Below are 14,019 nucleotides of genomic sequence, written 5' to 3'. Positions count from 1 at the left end.
GAGTTTGTTTTGGTGGGGGGTTAGGGAAAGGGGGTGGGTTTGCTTTTGGAGAAGGGAGGATTTTCTTGTAGAGAAGTTTACAGGGGGTTGTTAATGGGAGGGATTTTCTTCTGGGAGGGAGTTTGATTGGATGAAGTGAAATTGTCTTTATAATTAGGAATCTTTCCTGGGAGAGAGGGTGTTGACTGAGGGAGATATTTTTGCTCAGACCGAGATAGAAGTACAGTAAAAATCATACTAGTTTATTAATAAAAATAAAAAGGTAAATAGAGTAAGTGTAGTCAAAGCATAGCCAGAGTCCAGTAACCGGATCGGGTAGTCAGCCAAGCCAGAGTTCAGTAGCCAGATCGGTAATCAGCCAAGCCTAGAGTGGGAATTTTTGCTTGGGGAGGGAGGGTCCTTAGGAGGGAGAGGGAGACTTTTTTTCCTTTAAAAGATATTTTTTTTTGTAAATTATACTTACCTAGGTGGATGGAGCATCGATCCAGTGTTGCATCTCTCTCCAGCTGTTTCTAAGACGAACAACAGAGCGATCAAAGACCACTGTTCACTCAGCTTTCAACCTTCAGTGAGCAAAGAGTGGTGATTGTCAGTCCCTGGCTCTACCCCCCCTTTCCCCAAGCTCACTGGAATGCCAGGCTGTGGAGGGACAGGAGCAGCTGGCTCAGGGTCTCTGCAGCTCACTGAGAGGCTGAGCGTGCTGCTGGTCCAGGCATCTGGGTGAATCCTGACTTTAAAGTTAGCATCTTTCCACAGCCTGGACCTGCTGAATGATGTCAGCTGACAGTGGGCTATAACTGGCTGTCGGCTGGCTGTCAGCTAAACATTGGTCACAAAAGTGCAGAAGGAACTGCACTCCTCTCCAGGAGAAGTACCACCAATCGGTATGCCGTCCCTTCAGAGCGCATGTATCAGTGACATCACAGGCTACTTTCCATGTGAATATCTCCTAAACACCACAAGTAGGAGATAGCCACTGTACCTACAAGTAAGTGTTATTATATGCTTACTTGTAGGTACAAGTTCAAAAGCTGGGTTTACCACAATAGGACTGAAAAAAATCCCAACCATATTGACTAGGTGCAAAGGGCACCATCCTGTGGTAGGCAGTGCAAAATATATATTTTTTCCATCTCTTAAAGCATTTCATAAAATTTCTTAGGACACAGTTTTTTAAGGTTTAAATAAATCACTGAATGTACTGCCTACCACAATATGTTGCCCCTTGCTCAACTTGCATAGTAAGGTTAGCTAAAATCCAGTCTTGGGTCTCATTCAAATACATCCTACATGACCATGATGTAGCAAGTATATGGCAAATACCTGCACCTGGGATCTCAGATGTTCCAATATCTGCTCAGCCTGTACACTTGAGTGATGGGCTAAAAAGAGTCAAGGCTGTCTGCTGCTGTAAACATGTATCCACATGTATTTGCACATCCAGTGGTTACCTGCAGGTAGGGGTACATTTTGCCCTTGGATAAAATCACTCTGCATCTAGGGTCAGAAATTTGTCCCTAACAGCAGGTAACTACTGTGACCCATGGTTTGTTAGTGTGTCACTCAATCGATGTGGGGAGTAATGTAGATGATACCAAATGTGCTGCAGGAGTGCCGGCAAGGGATGGAGTTCATCCCAGCTCCTGTAGTCACTGAAGAGAAGAGAGGAGAAAAAATCCCTGGTGCGGCACATCCATGGAGTCCTATGGTAATGTAGAAGTGATGGGAGAGACTACCTCAGTTCAGGTTCCTGCAAGGCCACACTCCAATGTGTTTTGCTTTGTCCCTCGAAGCTTAAACATGGGGACTACTGGATGTACAGATACATGTTAAGAGCAGTGGCTCTTTTCAGCCCATCACTCAGGTGAACAAGATGAACAGCTGACAAAAATTGGAACATCTGGGATCCTGGTTGTAGGTATTCATGGTATATTTGCCATTCCATGGCCATTTAAAACATATGAATGAGATCTAAAGCCTGGTTCACACGGTAAGTTTTTTTATTCAACCCAGTGGGCTAAATGAAAAAAATAAAAAATAGGGAGCTTATATATTGTTCTAGTGTGGATATACACAATACCAAAATGTTGCTAGTTCTGTTTCAAACGAAACATGAACTAGGTTTATGGTTATGAGAACAACCCAAGCTGAAGTCATGTAATAAGACCTGACTTCCAAACTGCCATAATCATAATTATGTTGTACAAATGAATCTATCAGGGACAAAAAAGCACATTGTGAAATATTTTTGAATGATTCAGCACTTCTGACTGGCAAAAGTTGCCAAATGTACATGTAATAAAAACAAATTCCCAAACCATTATAATAAGTTTTAGGATGCACTACTGTTTGACACAATATTGTATTATTCGTTTCTGATGTTCAGAATCAAAGAAGGCTTTTCATTCTACTCCCTAATGTTATGTGACTTGTGCTGCAGAAATGTCCAGTAAGCTTTTATGGACTCTGCTTACCAGGGAGAATTACAGAGTGCATCTGCTGCCATCAGTCAGAGCCACATCTATTTTTACCATTCAGTGTAGGAAACTAACATGCATACCCTTTATAGTATGTAAGAGTAAATGAAAAAACTGCCTCTGATCTAGAATCTAATTAATTATTTATAGTTAAAAAATGTGTGTCAATTTAAAATACTTTTTTCCTAGTTTTATTAGTTTTTTTTTTAAAGGTGTTTATTTATATACTGCATGCATTTTCATAAATACAACACAAAAACAAAACACTCTGGCAATCTATATACTTATATGAAAATATGTAAATAAATCCAGCAAGCACAGGTATGGCATATTTGAGTAAACGTAAACAAGAAAGATTAAAGATCTTCCAGGCACAGTTGTATTAGTTTACCTTCAATAACAGAAGCCTTTTTATTTGCAATCTAAAAACAAAAAGATGTTATGCTGCTTAATCATTTAAAGTATATCATTTTCTGCAATATTACAGAAGTACTTTATGGCCCATTCACACCTAGGCACGTAGATTCAATAAAGTTGGTAAAGCACACATGTAGATGTGAATAGGGAATGGGTGACTGGTACCCAATTTCTTCCACTTCAAAAAGAATTCAGGATTCCACCTTGAGGTTTGTAATTCTAGCCCCCCCCAAAATACCCAGGAAATCCCAGTAAGATGGTTCTACGCTATCATCAGCATGCACATGGAGGTCAAGTATTGTTAAATTATTCCTTTTACCAAAAAAATTAAATAAGGGATTTTTCTGACAGTTTGCAAAGAAATGCCAATATCACAGTCAAAAATGCTGCTTTGCTATAAAATAATTATTTCAATAATGTTTTGCTTCTTCTTCCCTTGTCATGTAAAGCTGGAAGGATGGCCTTGCACTTTGTGCTCTTATCCATAGACACAGGCCTGACCTCATTGACTACTCCAAGCTCAGAAAGGTATACCTTTCACGTTCATTATCTTTTATATTGTCAGTGTAGGTTTTAAGTATTTGTTAATACCATTCTTCCTTCATAAAGGAGTCCATGGCTTGCTTTCTTTTCTAAAAAATAAAATATTATATATTATATTATATTGCTATTTATCAATTCTTAGATGTGGTGGCTGCATTTGTTTTATTTCTAGGCCTTTTACCTTTATTTTTACCTGTAGTATTTTTACCTGTCAGTAAGGGGTCAATTTACTAACTTAAATAAGGCTGAAAAAATTGCGGTAAAATAACATATGCTGAAACAATTGTGCAAATGTTCAATTTACTAAGAATAAATAATCACATTGAGATGGTTGCTCAAGGAGTGGGCCAGGAAACCAGCTGCTGCATTCTTAACAACAAATGACTCATCAGCTGTCAGCGGGTTGCCCGCTGACAGCTGAATGTAAAGATAACATACCAGCAAATAGAAATTATGAAAAAAAAAACAGTGTGGGGTCCCCCTAATGAATACCAGACCCTTCAGGTTGCCTTTTTTACAATTTTGGCATGGGGCCCCCATACCAGACCTTAATCTGAGCATGCGGCCTGGCAGTTCAGAAAAGGGAGGGGATGATCGAGCACCCCCCTTCCTGAACCATACTAGGCCACATGCCCTCAAAATAGGGAACAAGAACTTCTTTCACATAACCCTGTGCTGTGGTTAAGGGGGTCAGTGGACGGGGGGGTAGATCAGCATTTTGAAGCCCCTCTTTAACAGGGTGGCCCCCAAATCTTGGATTCCCCTATGTGAGGAATATGCGAAGAACCTGCTGGCAGCTGATGAGTCATCCGTTGTTAAGGATGCTGTGGCCTGGACAACCAGCTGTTGGGGAGATCTCCACTCTGTTTCTGACAAATACTGCATGTGGTACTGCCAGCAAAACCATGCTGATAAATATTGCTTGTTTTTACTGTCTGTACCATTTGCAAATTTTTTTTGGTGATATTTACCAGCTAATTTTTCATTTTACAGTAACTACTCGCTATTTTTGTTAGTGAATTTAATATTTTTTTCTTTTTACCACATGTGATAATTTATGCAAATGAGTGTGATATATTAGGCAGCAAGTGAACAGAAGTTGATGTGTTGAAAGCAGAAAAAATGGGCAAGCGTAAGGATTTGAACAACTTGTACAAGAGTTAAACTGTAATGGCTAACTGGGTGAGAGGAACTCCAAAACTGCAACTCTTGTGGGATATTCCCAGTTTGCAGTGGTCAGAACCTACCAAAAGTGGTCCATGGATTTGAAAAACTGGTATACCAGCAGCAGGGTCATAGGTGACCAAGACTCACTGATGCATGTGGGGAGTGACCCTTTCAACTCTTACCCACATAACTCTTCATAAAAAAGGGGGAAGTGCACTCTTATCAATTAGAATTGTTTTAAACTCTCTATATAGACTGCATAGTCTATATAGAGAGTTAAAAACAATTTGAACTGATAAGAATGCACCACATGCAAAGAGAACGGGAAATTATCAACTTTGGAGGGAGAAAAAAAAATTGATTGTTAGGGTTTAGATTTACAACTATTTTGTTACAGTCCTCGAAATCTTACATTCTGGGGTAATATAAGTCTAAAATAAACATCTAAAATAAGTCTATAAAATATTTAAAACTATTTTTTTAATGAAATATAAGGTAAACCTAGGTTTAACTAAACACCATTTATCTGTCTAAAATAATGTTTTAATCAATTTCTACAGGATGACCCCATTGGTAACCTCAACACGGCCTTTGATGTAGCAGAAAAGTTCCTGGATATCCCTAAGATGTTGGACGCAGAAGGTGTGTAAGCAGAGCAGAGACATGAAATATAGCTAGTAACAGTATTAGTGAATTTCTATTACAGTTTGTTTATCTCTCTGCAGATATTGTAAACACACCCAAACCAGATGAAAAGGCAATTATGACTTATGTGTCCTGCTTCTACCATGCATTTGCTGGAGCTGAGCAGGTAACAAATACAAATCTTTATTCTTCTGAACATTAGGCAGAGGAACAAAATACCCAAACGCCAAGACAGAGTGACCCACTGTAAGAGTAGAGATTTTGAAAGACTTGGGACAGCAACAGGTTTCATCAGTAACATATCTCCATGAGATTAATTAGTTATTGCCATAAAAATTAAAACAAATGATATAAGGGTGCTATATTCTACAGCCTCACATAGGGACCACCAAGCCATTCAAAACAGTTCTTTGACCATAAAACCTTACATTTCCATAACACTTAAAGTACAAATGATATATAAGCAAAGCTACTTTATACAGCTGCAAACTCAAAAAATACTGCATCTTGGAATATGAACCAGTATTTAATACATTATTATTTATGTGCAGATGGTTTTGGTAAGCAGCATAGCTTGTCAATAAAAGACTGATCTCCAAAACATGGGCAGCTTAAAATTATTAAATGAAAATGTATTTTGAAGGGCAGACAATCAGAGAAATTGCTTGCTGTTTCCAAACACTTTCTCAAAAGTAAAACCATAAGTAGGCAATATTAAGAAATTAATGCAAATAAGTCAAAGGTCAGAGCACACTTTTTCCTTGCATGTTTTTTTGTTGCTATTGGTTGTGAAGCACAGTGCAAAGCTCCACTGAATTGTGAACTGTTTATACAGGCTGAGACTGCAGCAAACAGGATATGCAAAGTCCTTGCTGTGAACCAGGAGAATGAGAAGTTGATGGAAGAATATGAGAAGTTAGCAAGTGAGGTTAGTATGTGATTAAATTCAATGTGATATATCCTATAATTGCCTTTAGTTTACCTATCTACTCTATCCTTTACTTGGATAGATACCTTAAATGTACTTAATATGTAATTAACACTAAAATACAGTTTAATTAATATGCAATCTGTACTTTGTTTTGCCAATAATTGTTTTTTGGGGTGGTGATCTATTTACCACCTCTTACAAGTTTTAAAATATTAGTTCTTGCAGACTGGTATATTGCTTATACAGTGCTGAAGAAACTGCCCTTACATTTTCACAGCTTCTGGAATGGATCCGCCGCACTATTCCCTGGCTGGAAAACAAAACCCCTGAAAAAGCTATGAGTGCCATGCAGAAAAAACTGGAGGACTTCAGAGACTACAGAAGGGTACACAAGCCACCCCGCGTTCAGGAGAAGTGCCAGCTGGAGATCAACTTCAACACTCTGCAAACCAAACTGAGGCTAAGCAACCGCCCTGCATTCATGCCATCTGAGGGCAAGATGGTGTCCGTAAGTAGTAACAAAAGCAATATTACCACATACTATATGCATAATTTCCTCCTTCAAACTGCTGAGCTTAGAGACTATAGAGAAGACTTTAAAAATAACTATATGTACTTTGCCAATACCTAGAGCAGAGGTGTCAAACTCAATTTCATTGCTGGCTGCATCAGCATTATGGTTGCTCTTAAAGGGCCAGTTGTGTCTGCAAGACTGGATGTCCAGAGCACCCCACTCCCCCTTAAATGAGATGTCAAGTGCCTCCCACAAACAGAAGTCAAGAGTCCTCCACCCTCCTTTATATCACAGTGCACCATTTTTACCTTATGCTGCTGCCAGAAAGACGCTGGGGGCAGAGCTGAATAACAGAAAGTGCAAGGTCTGGAGGATGATCAGAGGAGGGCTGGAGTCAGCTGCTGGAGACTGCTAAATGATGAGGCCGTGGGAGGTAAAGACAAGGTGTGGGGGACAGAAAGGAAGCTCTCTGTGGCTGCATAAAAAAGCACAGGCTCTGGCGGAGGAGTTCTGTCCTCCTCTCTGCTACTGACTGCAAGGTCGGATGGAGATGAGAGGGTGCCACAACTACAGAAGAGCTGCAAGGGGCCACATAAAATGGAAACATTTACTCTATGTTACATGCATGAGCTGTAATCAGTCCCAGTTTGCAGATAGAACATCAAAATAATACATAGATGTGCAGCACTTTGCTCAATGTTTGTAGATACCAGAGCTAGTGTGGTTGACAGTGTTTTCATACAAACTATCTAGTTATCCAACCATGTTTCTCTGTAGTGACAAATATCTAACTGACAGTGCTTGTCTCTGCACCATGTGCTTCGCCAGCCCCTTCTCAACAAAATTAGGGGAAGGGGTGTGTGTCAGAGCATCTGCCTGGAAAACATCCACGGTCCTGCTCACAGCAGAGGAAGTGTCAATAAATTAACTCTGTCTGAGCTCCATGATAGCAAAAAAAAGTCAATAGGCATGTACGAGGAGGGGAGCGTGTCGTCACTCACTCCAGTTTCCCAGTGGAAGCCAGCCACCATGTCCTAATTTGCATATTAAATTACAATATAGAGCTGTTCGTGCTGAGTTTGTTAACATTATCCATTTTGCAAAGCACAGTGAGCAGCTTTCTGTATTCTTCTGCTACACTGAGTATTATAAATAAAGACAGTTTGTCTGACTGGTGCTCTCACTGAAAAAGGGGACGGTAAAAACTGAGCTCTGCTTGAGCTCAAACAGATGAATGCCAACAAATCAGGCTTCTGACAGGGGAGGGACTGACACACGATACTATATATTATATCACTACAGCAATTGAAGAAGTAAAGAAGGGATTTTCTACACAATAATTTAGACTTTCTTTTGAGATGTCTCATCTCATTGCTCATTAAGGTGTGACATGAGCATTCAAAACAAACAAATAAAGAGCACCAAAAGACTTGTACACTATGGGGTTATCTACGAAAGGCAAATCAACTTTGCACTACAAGTGCACTGCAAGCACACTTTAAAATGCACTGAAAGTGCACTTGGAAGTGCAGTCGCTCTAAATCTAAGGGGTATATCTGAAATGAATGGAAGCTCTGCTTTTTTTTATCATCCATTCATGTGCAAGCTAAAATGCTGTTTTTTATTTTCATTGCATGTACCCCTCGGATCTACAGCAACTTTACTTCCAGGGTCACTTTCAGTGCACTTTCAAGTGTACTTGTAGTGCAAAGTGGATTTGCCTTTAGTAAATAGCCCCCTATGCTACTAGAACACATAAATCAGCATATGTTTAGGTATTTATCACTGAAACCTTCATTTACATGCATCAATGTATATAAAGGGTAGCAAAAATGTTCTGTAGTACATTTCTGGGAAGCCTATATCTTATTCCTAAATAGTTTCTGTAGCCATAGCCAAAATGCATGCTAATGGCTGCATTTCTAGCAGCTTCTACGTTGCAGGATAATCCTGATACATAACATACCTTAAAAATGTTTGCTTTGTACTTTATTTTTATATGAAATGTAGAAACCCAACAAATGTCAAAGCTTCTAATAAGCACCTGGAGCGAAATAAAAGTTGGTAATTTCGGGTGGGGGTTCTCAAAATGGACTCTTGCCACCCTGACCCTGACTGTATTTAATGTGATTTATTTGTTTAATTTAATTTTAGTTCTCACTAACTTGTTTTGCCATAGGATATTGCCAATGCTTGGAAAGGTCTGGAGCAAGTGGAAAAGGGTTATGAAGAGTGGCTTTTACTGGAAATAAGGAGACTGGAAAGATTGGAACATCTGGCAGAGAAGTTTAAGCAGAAGGCTTCTCTCCATGAGTCCTGGACCAGAGGTAGGTGAAGAGTGTTCATCTAACAATAGCTATTCAATCAAATGGATATCATGATGCTATATCCAACTACAATGTTCAACTTTAACATCACTGATAATGAAGTTTCACTGCTCTTGAGCAGAGACATTACAACTTCCTGAAGAAGCAAGAAACCATGTTTATGGCAACTATTTAATTTTTTTTGTGTCTACATCCAAAATCAAAAATGTAGTGTATTGCAATTTAGCATCCTTAGGTTTGATGGATTTAATAAAATAAAAAAAAGCCCAGTAAATTTTTGTCCACTAATCTCTGTGCCTTGTGCACTATACAGGAAAGGAGGAACTGCTGTCCCAGAGAGATTATGAATCAGCTTCTCTAATGGAGATCCGTGCCTTAGTACGCAAACATGAAGCATTTGAGAGTGACCTTGCTGCCCACCAGGACCGTGTAGAGCAGATCGCTGCTATTGCCCAGGAACTGAAGTGAGTGTATGACGCATCTTTTTACAGGATGTCTTCAACTTACAAGCTAAACTTAATGAACTATTTATCTGGGCAACTATGTGGCAAATGAGGATCAATGTTGGTAAATGTAAATCTTTGCACTTGTGGGCTAAAAACATGCATGCATCATAAATTCTAGGAGGCGAACAACTGGAGTTGAGAAGGATCTGGGTGTTCTGATAGATCATAGATTTAGGCTGCAGTTTCTAAAGCTAGCAACACACTTTCTTGTATTAAAATATTTATAAACTCCAAAGAGAGTGAGAAAGAGACATATTTTTGACCCTGCACAAATTATTGGTAATACCTCATCTGGAATATGCAGTTCAGTTTTGGGCATCTGTTCACAAAAAGAATATCAGAGAACTGGATAGAGTATAGAGAAGGATAACCAACACGATAAGAGACATAAAAGAGCTCAGTTATGAGAAAAGATTAGTTGAACTCAATCTATTTTCTATTGAAAAGAGGCAATTAGGAGGGATATGATCACCATCTATAAATAAATAAGTGGTCCATATAGTGAACTTGGCATTGAGGTATTCACTTTCAGATCACTACAGATGAAAGGGGGACACTCCACATACAGAAAGGCTTCTTCACAGTAAGAGCTGTGAAAATGTGGAATAGACACCTTCAAGAACTAACTCTGGCCAGTTCAGTATCGGTATCAGGAAGGAATTGTTTTCCTGCCGCTGGAGCAAATTAAATCCTGCTTTATTGAGGTTTTTTTGCCAGGCTCTGGAGCAAATATGGGTATAGCTTTGTGTTTATGGAGGTATTCTATTTGTTTTTTTTATTTTTTATATTAGTTCAACTGAACTAGTTTTCCTAAAACTTAGTGAATATAGTGAAATAGCACTTTGCAAAGAATACCTTGCACATGATTAAATGATGGCATAAACCAAGCGTCACTTTTTCATTACTTTACACAGTGCAGCTTTCCCAGCAAGGTAGTGTAACTTACATTGCAAGGTGACCAAAGTTTAGCAAGATTACCATCTCCCCCATCCCCCCCCCATGTAACTGTAGATTTCCCCAAGCTATCAGTGTATGGCAATATTAATTCCCTTGTTCTTTCACTGTAACAGTTATGCATTATTGCCTATTTAAAGTCCACCGAAAAACGACATGTCTGTAAAAACTGACCTGTCAATGCTGCTGATTGCACCGCAGAATGAAACGCGCCAGCCTGTTAAAGTTAGTATGAAATAAACAGGACCTATTGTTTGCATCCACATAATAAATAAAAGTATGTTAAAGACGAGGCGCCAAAAATGGCTATGGATTATTCTGTTGACAAACTGCACAATATATGTAATTTGTTCTTTTGATTATAATTCTAGTCACTCACTAAAACTGATCATTTTGTTCTACAGTGAACTTGACTATCATGATGCCGCCACTGTTAACAGCCGCTGTCAGGCAATCTGTGACCAGTGGGACACTCTAGGTACCCTCACACAAAAAAGAAGAGATGCTCTTGAGGTAAATAAAAATTACATCTAAATGCCATAGTTACAAAACACGTTAAAATTATTTTGTGTGCTAATGCAGATACAAAGTTTGGAAAAAGTAATAAATTAGTATGTATTTGTTATTTTATAGCGTGTTGAGAAGCTCCTAGAAACCATTGACCAGCTCTACTTGGAGTTTGCTAAAAGAGCTGCTCCATTCAATAACTGGATGGATGGAGCAATAGAGGATCTGCAGGACATGTTTATTGTGCACAGCATTGAAGAGATCCAGGTACAAATCACACCCGAATCTATACAAATACAGTGATTATTGCAATGGACTCCATGACCTCATTCATTACCTATCTGAAAAAAAACTATGAAAGAGTAAAATTCATTGTTCAAAAACAGGATGGAATTAGTGATCCAGAGCAGGGATTTCCCTGGAATTCTGGTTAACAAGTGGAAAGACATCACGTAATTGCAAACAGCTCAAATGCAGTTTTTATACAGACCTTGCAGACATGTATGTAGTAATTTGTGCAAGAATTTTGGAAATATCATCAAAAAGATGATTCTCCTAATAGTTCACATCATTCATTAATGCATATTTTAAATATTATTCATTATATATAGTAAAAATATGCAGTGATAATATTTTAGAGAGACTCTACAAGACTAATGGGCACATTTAAAAAAGGTTAATCATCTAAAATGTAACTCTAGTGAATACACAAAATTTCAATATAATTATTTTACCCCATGAAGCAACCACAAAAGAATTAAATGTTTCTAGTATTTTTTGTTGCTGACAAACTCCTTAATAGGAAGACCACTAGAAATTTTGTTCATTATCAGTTTTTAATGCATTTTTTCAGAAAGAAGACAGAGAAATAAAACACTAATATCTGTATTTTTATTATCACAGAGCCTGATCACAGCACATGAACAGTTCAAAGCCACACTTCCAGAAGCTGACAAAGAGAAAATGTCAATTTTGGGCATCCAGGCTGAGATTCAGAAAATTGCCCAGACCTATGGAATTAAACTTTCTGGAATTAACCCATACACCAACCTTACCCATCTCGATATTGCCAATAAGTGGGAGACAGTAAGTAAATATGGAAATTGTGGTTCCATTGATTAACATGATAGTGCATAAAATTAAAGGTTTATCATGTTATAACAGTAAGATATCTCTTAGCCTGGGTTAAATAATAGAAGCTAAACTGTAGCAATCTGTATATATAAGAACAAAAGCTAAATGTACTAGAAATACCATATACAGCATGTCATTGAAACAAAGGTGATTGTGAATAGTTTGTTGTAGTTGTGTCTTTCTTAAAGGTACACTCCTGTCAAAATTAAAAATGAAACCTGGAAATTCAGAGAGTGAGGAAAGTCTACCTGCTTGATACTTAATGTGTATTTTCCATTTTGCAGTCAAATTGGGATAACACCTACATTATATTTGTGAGATGTACCCATTCACATAACATAACTTTTTGACTGAAAAACTTCAAATACACTTACAATTTTATTTATCCAGGCATTGCTGTAGTGCATCAATCCTACTAGTCTTTTCAGACAGAAATCATATGATCTAAGAACCACTTAGGGTGGTACAGAAGAACTGTACTCAGTTTCACCAAATGCATGTCTCTTGCTGCTGGTCAGAAATTGAAGGCCTAATATAGAATTCTTCCTACTAATAAGTTCTTACACCCACCAGTCAGAATAGTGATTTCCTTGGATGTTTGATTGAGATTTGGGATACAGGCAGCAGAGAGAAAAAGTTATTCAGAATGTACACTTCCAGTAACCCTATATGGCGTTCTCTGGATTCATGCCACAGCAGGCTACACCAAATTCTGGTTAAAGACAATAGATGGACTTTATGCGTAAAACATAGTTTTCATGCTTGCTGGATAACATGATCTTACAAGTCTCCCTTGTAGTCAGAGTCTTCAAGCGGGAAATGTGATACTCCTAAGAACCAAGGCCTGAGGTGTGCCTTGGCTTTGCTTGTCAGTATGCCTGAGAAGAGGGCATACCCTAAATGTAAGAATAAGAACAAAATACTATTAAAATGTATGAAACTGGGGAATGTGTTGGTGGGAACCCAGAAAACAACACTGGCCCTGATAGAGGAGGAGGTTTAAATGGCCCTCTCAGGCTCCTCCTACAAATACAGGCTGGCCTGCGGCCAGCCTTACAACTTGTTGCCTAGAATTGCTTTTTAAAGAGGATATTCAGTCAGTTAACAAACAAATTAAGTCAGCTGCTATAAACACTGTAGCTGCTGTTTTTCAACAAAGGGACACTCACCTGTCCAGGGATCCAGCATTGTCCTCACCTGGGCTGGTTCTGGATCCCCAGCACTGCTATCTTGGATGTTGGAAGCTGGCTGTGACTCCTTGCAGTTTCACAGCTGGCTTTCCACTGTGCCTACTATGAGTCGCACCTAATGGACCTGCAGTCTCCTAGGACCTATGGTGTGTCAAAGCAGGTTGTGGGTGGGGGTGAACTCAGCAAAAATCAGAATGGTTACCTGCCAGAAATAGTTACCCGGTCCCTGCTCCCCCCCCCCCCCCAAATGAAAAATAACTGCTAAAAATGATGGGTGAGGGGGAGGATAACACATAGTGGCACTTTCCTTTTGGGGAAGTTCCACTTTAACCACTTCAATACAGGGCACTTTCGCCCCCTTCCTTCCCAGCCCAATTTTCAGCTTTCAGCGCTCTAGCGCTTTCAGTGACAATTGCGCGGTCATGCTACACTGTACCCAAATGAAATTTTTATCATTTTGTTCGCACAAATAGAGCTTTATTTTGGTGGTATTTATTCACGACTCCGTTTTTTTTTTTTTGCGATATAAGCGCAAAAATGCGGAAATTTGGAAAATAAAACAATATTTTCTTTTTTCTACTTCAATAAAAATCCAATAAAATCAAATTTTGTCATAAATTTAAGCCAAAATGTATTCTGCTACATGTTTTTGGTAAAAAAAAATCCGTTAAGTGTATAATAATTGGTTTGTGTGATCACGGACATAT

At 38.7% G+C, this 14,019-nt stretch overlaps 1 protein-coding gene across 1 annotated transcript in view; it reads left to right on the top strand.

Moving 5' to 3' along the window:
• Window positions 1–14,019, top strand: part of ACTN3 (actinin alpha 3) — a 110,231-nt gene that overhangs the window by 79,777 nt on the left and 16,435 nt on the right. The window contains exons 6-15 of the mRNA XM_077457015.1: window positions 3,344–3,422; window positions 5,165–5,246; window positions 5,330–5,415; window positions 6,085–6,177; window positions 6,458–6,688; window positions 8,874–9,021; window positions 9,335–9,485; window positions 10,886–10,994; window positions 11,115–11,255; window positions 11,892–12,074. Of these exons, the coding sequence (XP_077313141.1) occupies window positions 3,344–3,422; window positions 5,165–5,246; window positions 5,330–5,415; window positions 6,085–6,177; window positions 6,458–6,688; window positions 8,874–9,021; window positions 9,335–9,485; window positions 10,886–10,994; window positions 11,115–11,255; window positions 11,892–12,074 (1,303 nt within the window). The remainder of the gene's footprint in view (window positions 1–3,343; window positions 3,423–5,164; window positions 5,247–5,329; window positions 5,416–6,084; window positions 6,178–6,457; window positions 6,689–8,873; window positions 9,022–9,334; window positions 9,486–10,885; window positions 10,995–11,114; window positions 11,256–11,891; window positions 12,075–14,019) is intronic.

The sequence above is a fragment of the Lithobates pipiens genome, unplaced genomic scaffold, assembly GCF_037356315.1.
Source record: "Lithobates pipiens isolate NorthernLeopardFrog02 unplaced genomic scaffold, aLitPip1_a1.2 Scaffold_10, whole genome shotgun sequence".
NCBI classification, from domain to species: Eukaryota; Metazoa; Chordata; class Amphibia; order Anura; family Ranidae; genus Lithobates; species Lithobates pipiens.
Note: the sequence above shows the minus strand (reverse complement) of the source record. Positions and strands in the feature narration are given on the sequence as shown.